The sequence below is a fragment of the Sparus aurata genome, chromosome 18 (assembly GCF_900880675.1).
Source record: "Sparus aurata chromosome 18, fSpaAur1.1, whole genome shotgun sequence".
Classification (NCBI taxonomy): domain Eukaryota; kingdom Metazoa; phylum Chordata; class Actinopteri; order Spariformes; family Sparidae; genus Sparus; species Sparus aurata.
Genome location: NC_044204.1, coordinates 14,746,785 through 14,762,468, shown reverse-complemented (window position 1 = coordinate 14,762,468; position 15,684 = coordinate 14,746,785). Strand labels below are relative to the sequence as shown.

Here is a 15,684-nt window from a genome sequence, read left to right as displayed (position 1 = left end):
TGTATGAATACTGAAGTCTAAATAGATAAGCTAAAACAAATGCAAACTGTACTTAACTAAATCAATAAGCATTAAAATAATCGTGTGCCATTTAAAGGTGCACTTTGTAGTTTTTTGGGGGAGGGAGATCTTCATAGATTTGTGTGTCTAATAAACAAATTAAACTAATTCTTAATTTTCATGACTTATGAACAGAATGAACAAATTGACAGAACGTTGAACATTATGACAAGTATGATGTGTTGCAGAAATATCTACTTAATTTAGCATCCTTTCCAGCTGGCCCTAGCCTGTCCTGGTCCAAAGCTCCCGTGCTAGCAGTGTAAACACCAAAATTCCCCTGGTGCTCTGAGCCCCAGTCTGGACCACTAGATGCACAGCTAAATAAGCTAAGAGGCTAACTGGCTAACAGTAGCGACTATTGGTTAGATTGGTGATTAGCGTTTTTAATGAGAGTTTTTCTACTCTCCACTGTAAGACCGTTTTTGAAAACACAAACAGTTCCAAGTGGGTACAGAGAGGTCCCAATCCAAACTAGCAATTTGAAGCTTACATTTAATGATTTGTGGAGAAAATCTGTACCAGAAGGTGGCAGCATTAACAAAGATTGGGTGAACTAAAGCAGTGGCAATACTTCTCAAAGTTGCAATTCCTTGAGTGGCTGCTTTCCTGATCAACAATTTAGCCTACTATCTACACATTGATACCTTGTGGAAAACAGTCTATTAGAGGTAAAGACACTGTGCATCAGAGACATTTCCTAAGTTTTTTAAAAAAAACTGAGGACTAAATGATCTGCACACTACCTAGAGTCCCTCCCTTGTAACGGAGCCAGTTATGTACTTTTTGGAACAATGTGTTTATATGAATGATTAACAGTTTATGAGGGGTGTTTTGTAAGTTGGCTCTGGCATGTGGACATGCAACCACTAGAGGAAGCCAGAGAAACATGCAGTGAAGCTCTGGGGGCCTTTAATGAATCAGCAGTCTTTTAAATATACACTCTACCAGGAACTGAGATCCTGCTGGAGTTAACCCTTGATACACTGACAGGACTGTTAAAATAATGGTCAATAAGGTTCTCTTCAGAACTTTATTTACCTTTCCATGCCACATTTGATTCCAGCTGTCACTCTAGTTTCTCTCTATCTCAACCATTCAAACAGTGTTTGGTTTAACCCCCCCCCTATATGTACACTACACACTATATGTATGATCCAGACTTGGACTAACTATATAAGCTCCCCTCTGTCCACATGACTGCTTTTGTTTCTGGCAGCCCTGCTGATAAAGTATTCATTTCTCTTTTAGTTTATCGGACCCCTCCCCGGTCCCAGCTGCAGCATGTGTGTGTCTGTGTGTGTGTGTCAGGAAGAGATAACCCAGACTTTATGCAGGGCTGTGACATGACCCTCTATGACTTTTTAAAACTGCCTCCTCACACACAGTGTCTGCATGCCTTTAGTGTGTAGGTAGCAAATAACACTGCCTTTCAGACATCCTATTTTCTGTTCCTCTATTTTTTCAAGAATCTGTTTTCTCTTCGGTGTAAACAGAAAGGGGCCATGTAGGAGGCAGACAGAGGCCGAGATTTCATAACCATGTTACTTCATCTGAAAACGTAGGCCTTTGTTATTATCTTGTTAATGTCTGTGTTTTCAATTCAAAGCAGAAACATTCAGTTGAAATAATTCACAATTCATGGTCATTCATAATATTTGTAAGGATATAATTCATAACTATACAAGGCAGTATAAGATAACATAGGCTTCAAAGGGCACTATGTAGTTTTAGAGGAAACAGTTCAAACTATAAAGTTTTTATATTTACTATAATTTTGAGGTAATAATACAAACTCAGATACATTTATCTTTCCATAAGCGAATAAAACAAGCTGTTCTCAGAGGAAAAAAAGGTCCCAGAACACAGAACACTGTTTAAAGCTAGAAAGGTGGCAGGGTCCGCCACATATAAACTAAGATAGACAAAATGACATTGTGTTTCGGATAAAGCGGAAGAAAATGGATATATGGATGGATGGACGGATGAAATTGCGTTGTCCTTTAAGATCAGTTTGTTTATTCAGTTTATTCTGTCATGACAAGGACAACAGTGCAGTACAGGCAAATGAAGTGCCCACCTGCAGTTTTCAAATGACTGCAGGTGGGACGATAAACACACACATACAGACAGTAGCTCAAAGTTTCTGGTTTCGTTTCCAGCATCAACGGTGCAGAAACGGCCGGTGGGTTGGTGGGGGGACGACGGAGGAGGAGGAGACGGTAGAGGAAGTGAAAACGAAATCCTGCGCAAAGATCGTCTATGTTTTTGAAGAAAGCGATTCAAACGTGGTGTAAAAGGTTCGTTTTCGCCACGTGCTGCTCTGCAGTAACACCTGGGCTACCATGCGTTCTCGCTGAAGATATTTTACTCAACCCTGCACGTTATTAATGACAGCTATGACGTAGTGTGCAATTTGTAATGTTTGGCCACGGTATTTTATCTGTGTGTATGTATGGACTGAATAGATAGGAATAATTAGCTTTTAATGGTGTCTGTCAGAGAGTAAGTAATGACAAGAAACAAGTGTATTCAATGAAAAAAGTACAAACTCAAGAGGTTGCACTGAAATATTCTGTGACCGCTGAGTCCTTGTTTTATTAGCATTTACTGTCACGGGGTACTGAGAGCCCCAAGTGTAACATAAAATCATAGAAACAATAGATAATTTATTTTGAAAATATTTCAACATCTATCCAGTCACTACAGATAACACAGTCTTGCTGATACTGGTGCATTTACAATAATTAATTGGGTTTATTAACGTACTGAATGAATGGCGCGCGAGGTGGTTGGTGTCGGTCTTCGTGGTACCGAGAAATAGCAGCAGAGTGAGCCCTCTTCGCATCGTATTGTGTCCAGGGGAGCGCGCACGCGGCCAGGAGACTTCCGCGACGGCGCTCGAGACCGACCCAAAGCGAGAGCACGAGCGCAGGAGGGGGATTTCCAGCTCGAGCCCCCACTTCCCGAGTCAGCCGTTGTTTTGCTTTCGGTCTGGACACAGAAACAGAAATAAACGTCGGCCACACTTTCCCTTTTCCACTTTAAACCGCAAACAAATCAACTTGTCCAACTTGAGCCGCGCTTGTCACTCTGACAGCAGGACCGTTGACGCTACAGGCCGTCCAAACTGAGCAGGTAACGTTTGATTTCCGCATATGAACGTTGTTGACTTGCTGCTCGCAGCACACAGACTTCCCACAGGACGACATGACGGATCCCTGCTAGCTCGCTGTGTGTAAGTGAAAGTAGGACTACGGCTTGCCTCCGCGTTTGTTGACTAGCTATCGCATTTATTTTCACTTTTGACTCGGTTGCCTTTGGGTCAGCACGCTGGCAGACAGCAGATAAACAGACTCGCGGTTAACTCGGGTTGACCCCTGTTGCTACATCAAACTTTAATCCCAAATAAACCTGTTGCTAACATGGAACGTTACTTAAGGTCAGATCTGTGGCTAGAAGTTGTTTTTCGATCATGTGGAGCAAGTTACAGAGTGATAGCTTTTGTTAGCTTGAGGAGAGGAGGTAGGAGGTAAATAAAGTTTAAAGTGTAGTTGTAACTGTATGTATGTGTGTGTGTGCGCGCGCGTGTGGGGCGACACACTGACTTGTGAACAATATTGACGTTTTATTCAGGCCTCCGTGTCTGTGTTAGTGCATCAGAGCACTGTTATTTGGACTAAATTACAACTAACTTGTCATATTTAGCCATTTAGAAATGTAGACATTTTAAGAGACAGGATGTATTTGGGTAATTGTCAGTAAGAAGTCATGTCAAAATGATCTTCAATATCATGCTGAAAATATCACCTTTAACCACAAATGTACTATTAGACCCTTGTGAGTTACACGTATAATGATGGGTTCAATAAAGCAGACATTGTAAATGTTGTTAATTATTCATTTTAATCATACAGCCCGGCTTTTGCCGAAATGTACTTCTTTTTTTTAGGATCATAAATGTCCCTCATTGTGCAACCAGGAAAAAGCACATTGCCACACACTATTATAACTGTCAGCGCTGGTCTGAAACTAGTTACAAGCCTACGCCACATGATTTTCTAACATTTTTTGCTTCTCAACCCTGAAAACTAATTACTAATGTTTCCACAGCCATCAACACTTTTGATTTTAAATGTTTAACTACCGCACAAATAAACCATTTGAAATCAAATAGTAGTAATATAAAGCGTATGATATTGTGCCCCGGGCAGCCTGTGTGTGTTTGAATGCTGTGTTCCAGCAAGCAGTAAGCCGGATGCAGCTGGAAGTTTCAACAGTGTGGCTCATATGGGATAATATTTTGTATTTGATGCTGTGCCATGTCACCCTGTTTGACCTGTTAGGGAGCTGGCTCTCACGTCAGGCAAGCAGTGTGTTGGCTCACTCTGGCGAGCATGGGGAGTGTCAGGCTCACTGGCCGGCTGATGTTGCCCACCGGACTTTGGTCACATCGGACTGCAGGGATCATAACCCTGCTCTTAAATAAAATGTGTGGGGGTGGGGGTGGGTGAAGATCGCTCGCACCTTAGTAGAAAAATTATTCATGTATTCACTGTCTTCTTGAGTTACTTTCTTGTTGTCTGCCTTTTCTTTTCTGCTGAAATATTGTCTTTAAGGTTTAACTTAATGTGACAACGAAGGCCAGTATGGGGTTGTGGATATGAGCGGACTAAGCGGCTGCAGTTACAGACAGATTAATTTGTGAGCAGTAATTTATGATGCCTGTTCTTCTACGCAGATTGTAATGTGAAACAGTAAACTGACTCTTATCCGAATGTTATCTTTACGACCACAGACGGAATGGATTCAGCAGTCTCCTTTTGTTTTACACAAGACTAAGATCGCTTGTATGAAATAAATCTTAAGTAGTGGCTTGCTCTCACATTGGTTTACAGAGTAAACCGTGCGCTACTGGTTTGTGATATTTGTATTGTTGCCTGCAGGGTTTCCCCTCACATCAGAAGCTTAAGGCACAGACCCCAAGCTGTTTTGGACACCAAAAATCAATGTGGAGAGCATTAAAACTAACTTGTGACTTTTCCCAGATCCAAGGATTGTGTTTAATCTTAAGGGTTATTATTGTGTATTAATTACAACTCTTTTTTTTATATGAATTTTAGAGTCGGTGTGATTTATCGATTATCACAGATAAGCCATTGTCTGTGTTATGTCGTCCAATATGCGCTGATATGAAAACAGTTTTAGAGATTGTCAATGCAAATGGGTGGATTAAATTCCCATTGAAGTTTACTGTGTCTGTGTACTGTCATTATAGACAGTAAAGTTTATTAACCTGCCTTTGTTACACATGTTTCTTACTTATGTTTGATAGCCACATTTGAGGGATCATTGCAAAAAATGTGTGGTTGTCGGCTGATATTGCGAAATCAGAAGTTTTACTCCCTAATAACAGTGGGGTGGGCTCTCTGCATCTGCCATATGTTTGGCTCGCAAATGAAATTTGAGACTCAACGTACTTCAATGGTAACTATTTCATGTCGACAGTACGTGCAGATAACTTTTGTACTATCGACTGAACAATCTGGCAGTGTTTTGAAAGTGAATTTGCCGTTCATAAGTCCTTTCTCCTTTTCCGTTCACTTTCATTTTTCAGTCCACCATGTTTTTCCCGAACGCCAACCCTGCTTCTTCTTCTTTTGATTCCCTTTCTTATTCTTCTGCCGCCCTCTGGATCAAGACTACAGGTGCCACCTACGGCCGTAAATCAAACAATTCACTTTTCTATTTTTTGTTAATACCGAGCGTTAATCGCGCGTTAAAAATATTAACGTTATTAACACGTTAACTTTGACAGCCCTAATATATATATATATATATATATATATATATATATATATATATATATATATATATATATATATATATATATATATATATATATATATATATATATATATATATAAACTCTTGAAGTCTTGTAAGTTTAAATGTTAGCAGCCATCATACACACAGATGTTTCTTTCAGTAATATGTGTGTATTTATGTGTGTGCACAGGACAAAATGCCAGTAGAGAGAATGAGGATGCGACCCTGGCTGGAGGAACAGATCAACTCATGCCAAATACCAGGTCTCAAATGGGTTAACAAAGTAAGTGTGGGCTGATGCCTCCACACACATACATACACACTGCTGTTATTGTTCGCAAACTGATAAAATATAAATATCTTTAGGAAAAGAGGATCTTCCAGATCCCGTGGATGCATGCTGCGCGCCATGGCTGGGACCTGGAGAAAGACGCTCCACTCTTCATGAGATGGGCCATACATACTGGTAATACATAGATCTACACTGTACACCGTCTGCTTCTTCTTTTCAGTGGTCTTCATTTTCCTGCCTACCAGGCACTTCAGCAGTTTTCTGTCTCAAATTGAAGAAACTTTCGATTGGCATTAAAGTAAGAAATCAGAATGATGAAGTTGTTGGAGCGTGCCTGCATTCCGACAGGCCACACGGGGATTTCTTAAGAAGCACACAGTAAGAGTAGGAAATCCAACGACTCCTTGCTGCTTTAGTAAAGAGGAAAGTGTTTAAAAATCAGCAAAAAGTTCTTACCAGGAGGATGTCGCTAGGGTCAGAAAAACGACAACAACAATGAAGTTAGGAAGCAGTAATGGTTTTGTCAGTGGCAAACGTCACTTTATCCACCAGTTAACTTGGGAGGTTACTGGGGAAACGAGTATACATGACACACTAAGTCACAGTTCACTGTCATATTTTTTATGAAAAAAAAAAAACGTTTGTATTTGTGTGTCTTACCTGACAAATGCACATAACAAAAAGCATTTTTTTCCAATTTTGTGTCATTTCTCGCAGAATAGTGAGCAAATCCTAACTGAATAATGTGATTAAAATCATAAATTAATGATGAATCACCTTGAAAATGATGGTGATTTTTGTGTTGTAGTCCATCTGTAATGATAAATAGTCACTTGGTCAATCATCTGTGGTTCTCTGTTTCTGTGTATGTGTAGGTAAATTCCAGCTAGGCATTGACCGTCCAGACCCGAAGACATGGAAGGCTAACTTCCGCTGTGCCATGAACAGCCTGCCAGACATCGAGGAGGTGAAGGACAAAAGCATCAAAAAGGGAACAAATGCCTTCAGAGTTTATAAGATGCTCTCCTCTTCAGAGAGAAGCCTGAAGAAAGGTGAGTTGGATCACTTTTCTAGATTTGATTCTTTTCCCTTAAAGGGATTTAATTATATCATCATATTGACTGTATCATGACGATTGTCAGATATTTTCTGTAAAGTGTGTGGTTCTGTCTGTTTGTCCATTCAGGAAAGAAGAAGACGGACAAAGAGGGGAGGACCAAGGGAAATAAAGAGGTAGATGAACATGCAAAAGCCCGTTTACGTACTGTATAAATACATTTAGCTTGTTATTTTAGCTCTGCAGCAGTGCTTACAACAGCAAAACACCACAAAGGAAGATTGTGTTTCTGATATCTCACTCAGTCATTGCAATCAAATGTGAAGCATCACAAAAAATATTAAGTGAGACATGTCATGCCAAAGCACAGCAGAAGATTTCTGGAAATCTTACTCAGTGAGCTGGCAGGTTTGCAGAGTATCTAACATGAACAGTTTAATCTGGCTCTGGTTCCCACATGACACAGACATTTCCCAGAAAGGAGAGGCAGTAAACAACCCTCCCCCCCATTTGGATGCCTGTCCAAGCAACGCACCAGTGTAACCAGTAGCTGCTCTCTCCTCATGTGAAGGAACTGTAAAATAATGGGAGTCAGCAGAAAGGAAGAAAAAAACATTTACTGTTGTTTAACTTTTCTGTAGACTATTCTCAATTCTTAATTTAAATTTAAATTTGACTGAAGATTTGAAGAAAGAATAGAACTACTAGTTGTGACTATAATCCAAAATACAAGTACATTTAAGTACAGTTAAGTGAAGACACTTCTACTGTATATTTCTTCAGAAACACTAGTTTTGTCCTAACTTTCCCGGACTTAAACTTGATTTAAGAAGTAATGACAAATTACATCTGTTAAGTCTGCTAAAACAGAGATAGAGAGCAAAAAGTACACCTTTTTTTTTTGTGTGTGTTTGATATTTGGCTGTTCAGTTTAGTATTTGTTTTTGTCACTTTGATTTGTGTGTTTACTTTCTTGAAATACTCCAGATATCAGAATTGTACCCTGGTCTGTTCTTAGGAATAAGCTGTTTATGAACCTCCCTAACAAATAGATTTGTTAAGCTAAATACCCGAGAAACTCTCTGCACTGCGGCACAACATCCCAGCTGTCTTATTAGAGCTTCTCATTAGTAAAATCAGAATGTAATGAAGTGATTACATTGAGGATTGCATGTTTAAATGGGCAAGTGAGTATTGGTGTGCATATAAGTGATATAAATGGTTAAGAGTATTGTTTTCTGCTTAATTTATATAGCTTCCACAGATCGTTGTCTGCAACACAAAAGTCACCCTTCTTTTTGGACACAAACACTGATCTTTTTCTTTGCCTTTTTCTTTTTCCCGTCAGGAAGCTTCTCCATCTCCAGACGGGACTCTTCTAGATGCTCACATTGGACCTGTTGACTACACAAAACAGGAAATGACCAAACAGGAAGTGATCAAGCAGGAAACAGTAGAGTTTACAGTAATGGACCGTGCCTCAGGTACTACAACAGTCCTCTGTGATTATTTTGTGCCTGTTGAGTTCAGTGACCACATGACTTGAACAGACATGGCACGATAGCTAAATCCCTTTCTAGTACGTTCATTATCTGCATTAACTGTTTTCCTTAACTGGTAAGAGTTTAATTCCATCATCGAGTTCACATACATTGAATAACTACAGTTGTTGTTTTTTGAGGTGTTCTAACAACTGAAGGGAGAGAAGATCATAACTTTATCTCGTCACAGTGTGTAGATGTGTAACTAGATCTTGCCACACACTTGATAATCTTTTTTAATCGATAAATCATTGACTGCATGAGAGTAAATGTCCAACCCATGTTAACATTACACCCTGTCCGCCTGTTCCCAGCCATTCATAGTTCAGTAGAAGACCACGTGATCACCAGCGAGCAGCTGCCATTCGTCTGTCAGACGATCGAGGTGACCACTGAGAACGAAGAGCAGACTGTGAGCTCCTCCCACTCGTACCCGCTCCAAATCTCGCCCGTGTCTTCATGCTGTGGTGAGACGACGCACACGAAAACACACATCGCGTTTTACCACATTAGTTATGAGAAGGGGAATAGATAGGTCAGTTATAGGGAATAAGTTATTCAGAACCACATATTTGACCACAGTTACATAGAGCAACATGGTGGTTACCAGACATGCATACAAAGAAGCACCTTTCTAGGGCACGGTTAAAGCTACGGGTTAAAACTCATCTGGTTGTCAAATCGCCTCTTCTTTTTAAGTGGTGTTCATTTTGAATAGCCAGCAGAAATAAACTGTGGTTCAGATGTTGACCCTGTAAACTTTTCATATCAGCCATTACATCATCTTCTGTGTCACAGTCCTCAGATCTTATCTCAAGTGTGGAACAATGTGGACAAACCAGCTGAAGGATAGATGATCGTGACTGTGAACAGTTGTTTAATTAGCTGTATTTTTAATTTGAAGAGATCAGTAACTTAACAGGCTCAAACTGAGCACAGTGATGCCGAAATATTTTGTAATGCGTAGAGTGTTCTCTTGCATAACTTTAATTACCGGCCTGAGATCTGTGTGTCACCTCTCTTTGTGTTTCGATCGTCTCTCTTTCTCAACCGGTCATTCAGGCAGAGTTGGCTCAACCAGTTTACAGTTTTAATCATTCCATCTGTACAGGGAACTTTTTCAAATAACTTTCTCAGTTGCTACAATGACTTCAGAGTCAGGCTTCGAATTAAATATTTTATGTTCCTTTAACATATTTTGCTGCTGTGTATAGATGGTTAACTGTGTTGTGGTTAAAAATCAAGGCTTGATTCAACTCTTCTGCTTTCTGTCGCTCTGCATATCCTTCCCTTTCTCTTATTCATCCTCCCTGATTGTATGTGATCTGAGGAAGACTTGTTGCAGAATTGTTATTTCCTGAATATTAAATCATTAAGACCTACGTGTGTTTATTTCTTCAGGCAGTGACACAGACAGTGATATAGAAGACACCAAAGAGGTGAGTCTCACATAATAAACACTTGTACACAGAGGAGAGAGTAATGAATGAGTAAATAACTGCCCTGATCTTCAGATAAACAGGTTTTTACCTGTTTCAACCTTACATCTGAAACAGGGTGTGTGTGTGTGTGTCCGTTTGTGTGTGTGTGTGCGTCTGTGTTTGTGCCTGCGCATGTGTGCGTGTGTTCCTTCCTGTAATGTTGCGAGAAACTGAGAAAAGGGAGGGCCTTGTCAGGAACTGTGGCTGTCAAACATTAACAGTTGATTTAAGGTTGCCGTTTGTAGTACATTGTACTCGGTGTGCGCGCGCACACACACACACACACACACACACGCGCGTGTACACACGCCCTCTTATCAGTGGTAAGATTAGTGTCCTAAAATGTGTGTTGTAATTTCTTAATGTTTGAGTTGAAATGAAGTGTTGTTGACACGTTTTACATGTGGTGCACTTCATCCAGCAACATCCTGTGCAGCAAATCATGTACAAATATTTGGACTGTGTCACAGAGATTCAGCTCTGTGGTCATTATTGCCGTGGTGTTTTTGGTGTGGTTTTTATGCTGTAATCCAGCACAATTTTGCCACAGCATACGTCAGACATTAGAAACTAACTGTGCTTACGCAGATTTGTGACCTTCCTCTTCTCCTTTTCATTGTTTCAACCTTAAGGGTGTCGCTGAAGTCTGGAGGCGAGACTACAGCACATCAGTTCTCAGGGTTCCCACATGTTCTCTCCCCAGCATGGCCACCTTCGTCACCGCGAACAAGCCCAACTTCAGGGTGACAAGCACACGGGACCCGGCTCCCCTCATCAGCTACCATACTGACGGCTGGACGCCGGCCTACAGCCAGAACTCTATGGTGTCCACGGCCACCAGCCACACCCACGAGATGCGCGCAAGTGTCATTATGAAAACCTCTGACGTCACTTCGTCCTGACCTCTGACCTCAGTTGAGGGAGTATCATCACTGCTTCCAGGGCATAGGAATGACAGATTGGTTTGTTTTCTCCATCAGGGCCATGTGGAGCTTCAAAATCTTTGATTTCATTGTAGCTTCTGATTGGGCCTTGAATTCTCTCACTTTACCTCTTAATTTGAGAAATTGGCGCCTGATGTTAACAATATTAGTGCACTGATTGGTGAGCATTTAAGCCCAGATAATTTTGTATCTGTCTGCGTGATTTAAATTTCACCATCCTTTTCCCATGTCTGTAAGGGCTCGCCGACCATCCGTGTGCAGTTTGTAAATTCAAGAGCATGTGGACTGTACACACCGACAGACATGTATGGAGAAATGTGGAATCTGTGTGTTTCCACATCCGTTTTTTTAACTACATCTGGCTGTTGACACGCCATAATCACTCATGTGTCACTGGTAGATCCGTTTCTCTGATGCTTTGTGCTAAAACTTTAGCATACACAATGCCAACAGCAAGACACTCACCTTTACTTTAATCTCATGAAAGAAAAAATTGCTTTTGGTTGTGGAAATTTCTTAACATGTTTATATTGCACAGCCTCTAGATGAATATATTTTTTTAATAATCATTTTTTAAGTGGGTATTGCCTAGCTGTAGGTTTGAAACTGAGTTCTCATGTTTATCCACTATGTTGGAATTTTAAGCACACAGTCTCTGATCACCTAAAACCATCAGCTGAAGAAGGGAAGGTGTTTTTTTTTTTTTTTACATTTCATACATGTTTTCCCAATCTTCATGAAATTGCAAGATTTAGCTTTGGAGTAAATACCAAATTAGGTCTTTGGCGTCGGACCCAAACCATTGATATTTGATTGGTATTTGACGATCTCGGCATGAGACTGGTGTACTCCGCCAGTTGCCCAATGTTAGCTTGGATTGACAACCCTGCAAAGGATAAGTGGTTACAGTAATGATGGATGGGAGAATGGATGGATGGAAGGAGACTCTGCAATTATCTTTATGCATAAATTACATTGTGTTGCTTTAAGTATTAGAACCTGTTACCAGTTAACAATAGAAGTGTAATAGTGTGCACTGAAGTGTTAGCATGAAACATCACACCAGTTGCTGGGACACATGGTTGGAACAAAGATTGTAAACACAAAAATTTATGGAAAACCACAAACTAACTTTTACTAGCTGCAAAAAAGAATTAAAGGCTTATTGTTTCATCACGATTAATAATGACAATCAGTATGAAGCCCTGATTGGCCCTGCAGTGGAAAGCGTGCGTGCGTGCGTGTGTGTGTGTGTGTGTGTATCTGTCCGTCTGTCTGGAGACCTCAGGACAATGTAGCCACCAACACACAGACTGGAAGAACGACAGACTCACTGACAGACAGACTGACAGACTGTGAACAATGTATTCATGTCTTTTCCTCTCCTGGTGTTAATAATGTACATAGCTCATATGTATGTGTGCCTGCAAGCCGCTTCTGCACCTTACGGACAGCACTGGTGTGTGTGTGTGTGTGTGTGTGTGTGGATGCATGTGTGTGGATGCATGTGCGTGAGAGAGAAAGCCTTATTGAAGATGTGTGCCTTTTGATAGAGTGCAGCTGGATTCAAACTATCTGTGCTTCAGTCTGCGAGTGTGACATTCAGGTAGCTTTCGGGAATTGTATTGGGCCCTGTTTGGATCCAGACAGCAGGCAGTGTGATAGTGTGGAGCTTGGAGGAATGGAGAAGTGGTTAACATGTGTTGTGTTTCCATGATGACCTGTTTAACTTTTAGTCAGCCAGTTAATTCTGCAAATTAAAGGCGAATATCTCACTTTGATGATGAGGAAAAAGGAATTCCGGCGTGGAGATGCATCACAGAGGACTGTATCATCACCAGGAGAGGCTGAGCTCAGATGTATTTAAGCCGCACTTTTACGTCACTCTTTTACAGCCTAGTCTCTGAGCTCCAACTTCAAATTTCCAGCCGACTTTAGTGCACACTTGTCAACTCCTTTCGTTATTTTGTCCACCTCTCCATTCTTCCCAGCTTAGAGTACAGTAGCCTCTAGCTTTAATTTTGATGTCTTGAATGCAAAATCATTCTTGACAACTTAAAGTACAATTATATGCACAGAACAATGAACGTTGGCAGCAAATGGAAGACACGTCACATTTGTTTGTATTTAGGATGAAATAATATACCTTTTTTTTTTAAAAAGGACCAGAATATAATATGTTCATATTAACCCTAACCCTGAGGCTCCTCAGTCATGAACTATGATCTGAAAGCTACTTGTGTTAGCAGCGAGCAGGCTAAAGCACAGGCTAAAATCCCAGCCTGCCTTTAACAAACTCCAGTGGGAACAGCTCTAAAAGTTCCTGTAGGAAAAACAATAGGACAAAGAGGAACCGGCCATGATTTTGTGAACCAAAGCACTAGAGAGATATACACTGGACGCACATCACTATCATAGTGAAATTATTTAAGATTCTCATCAAATCAAAAGGGGTTTGGACGAGGAGTAGGCATCGCTTTTATCAAATGTTTCTTCCATGTGCCTTTTCTATTGTTAGAAACTTGCTTCTGTTTCTGTGTGGTCACACTTAATGATAGTTCACGACTGGCTGCAATACACTGGCAATATTTAAAGCAACATATGCCGACAATTTTGTCAACATCTCCTGCCTTTTTTTACCCATGTATTTGCGCCTTTTGAGCCTGTTTTTTGTTTGCATAATGATCACCTCCCCTCTGCGTGATATTGAAAAATAACCCAGTGGTTGTAATGATCCAATCAGATGCTGTTCATTTTCTTTTGTGCCTAATTACTTTAAAGTGTTAAACCGGGTGACACATGTCAGGCCTTTTTAATTTAATAAAAGTTTCAGCATTGAAGCATTAGTTGACCTGAACTCAACAAGTTCTAAAGTTATAGATGATCAAGATTTGTAGGTGAACAATCTTAATAATCAGACCCCTCTGTAATTCACAACGCCTCGAAAGCACGACTATGTTATTACAAAGAGGTATAGCAAGGAAAAACTAAAGTGCACTTATTAGTGGAGTCCATGTCCGCTTTGTTATGTGCATAAAAGGGACGTCAAAGCAGCCAGAAGTCAGCAGTGAAAGTCGTCAGATGTCGGGGGAGATGTAATGATGTTCTCAGAAAGTGGCCCTTCATGTTTTGATTCCTGTGAATCACTGTTCAGTTAAAGCCGAGGTGTGTCTCACATACCATAAAGGACAATATTTCCATTCAGCTCAAAGAACAATACAAGACTTCAGTGCTTCGCTTCTCGCAACTGGGTTTTCACTGCAAACATGTCACAACTGTTTGTCTGTACGTTATGAAAAACTACATGTGAATCAACATGTAAATCTGAATAAAGACTTGTTTTTGTATTTATTCCAAGGTGTCAAATGTGCTTTATTACACAGATAGACAGTTTATCTTGCGTGCTCATAAAGATCAGAGTCCAGTTTTATGGCTTCTAAGAGACCTTGTTTATCTGTTGCTATTGAGGAAAAACCTGCCCAGTAAAAACAAAGTCCGCCATGTTGAGGACGTGTGGCCCGTCCTTGGAAAAAGAGGGTTAGAGCTCCGGTTTGATAAGACACAAAGGCTTGCTGATGTGTGCAAGTTAGTGCATGTAATGACTGCAGGGGTTTGTGTGGTTTTAGCTTTTTTGTCAGAGCAGATGTCTCCTTGTTTCACACACACGGCTCATTCAGTTTAACCAAAGCACTAACTGCTGTTTCGGTTTCAGTTGCTGTTCTCAGTTCTCACTCTACTTCCTGTTTGTCTCTGAGGCCTCGATGGATAGCTGGCGCGTTGCCTTGACAACTGCTAACCACATGCCATTGATCACGGTTAACACTTGTGTGTTATAACAGCTCTCTCTTGCTGACTTTGACAAGCTTACCTTTGTGTTCACATGTCTTCTCTTTCATCCTCATGTCCTCTGCCTTAAATCTGCAGCACAGGCGGTTAAGAGTCATCTCAGAAAGTCCCTGCTCTGTTTTCTATTCCCTTTTAACGTGAGTTCTTCAAATACTGGAAGGAACTAAAGAGATGGCTACTTAAAAAAGACTTTGGGAAAACCTTATTTTTTTTTAAAGGTCATGTATCTTGATGACATGCACAGCAAAACCAAATCACTTGTCAGTTTCAGCAAAAGGAAGAAAAAACACTTCACACACCACATTTAGCAAATTTAGTTATAGTTATTCTTCAGTTCAAGTCATAAGAACAGTTTGAACTTTGACAGTCTACATTCATATATGATATAAAGTGTTACAATAAACTATAAAACCAAAGTAACTTAACCTGCAAACAGGTCATTCTAACAGCCATGCAGTGGTGTCTCACTTGTGCCATCTAGTGTTTAAAAAGAAAAACTGCAGGTTTGTTCATTTGATAACCATAAGACCTATACCTAGTATTCCCATCAGTGTTCATGTATTTAAACATGTGTCTGTAGGAATACTTCAAAAACATCGTAGTAGAGCCAGAAGAGGAAAAGTGTCTTTAAATA

At 40.4% G+C, this 15,684-nt stretch overlaps 1 protein-coding gene across 4 annotated transcripts in view; it reads left to right on the top strand.

Moving 5' to 3' along the window:
- The first annotated feature begins 2,918 nt into the window (after window positions 1-2,918).
- The window catches only part of irf2b (interferon regulatory factor 2b), a 29,568-nt gene continuing 16,802 nt past the window's right edge, over window positions 2,919-15,684 (top strand). Inside the window, exons 1-10 of one of the 4 annotated variants that reach the window (XM_030396933.1) lie at window positions 2,919-3,198; window positions 5,678-5,768; window positions 6,080-6,172; window positions 6,256-6,355; window positions 7,057-7,233; window positions 7,368-7,414; window positions 8,587-8,722; window positions 9,094-9,246; window positions 10,181-10,218; window positions 10,893-14,555. In XM_030396933.1, coding sequence (XP_030252793.1) covers window positions 6,086-6,172; window positions 6,256-6,355; window positions 7,057-7,233; window positions 7,368-7,414; window positions 8,587-8,722; window positions 9,094-9,246; window positions 10,181-10,218; window positions 10,893-11,162 — 1,008 coding nt within the window. In that variant the 5' untranslated portion in view covers window positions 2,919-3,198; window positions 5,678-5,768; window positions 6,080-6,085 and the 3' untranslated portion in view covers window positions 11,163-14,555. The other 3 variants (XR_003981479.1, XM_030396932.1, XM_030396934.1) reach the window with 3 other exon arrangements.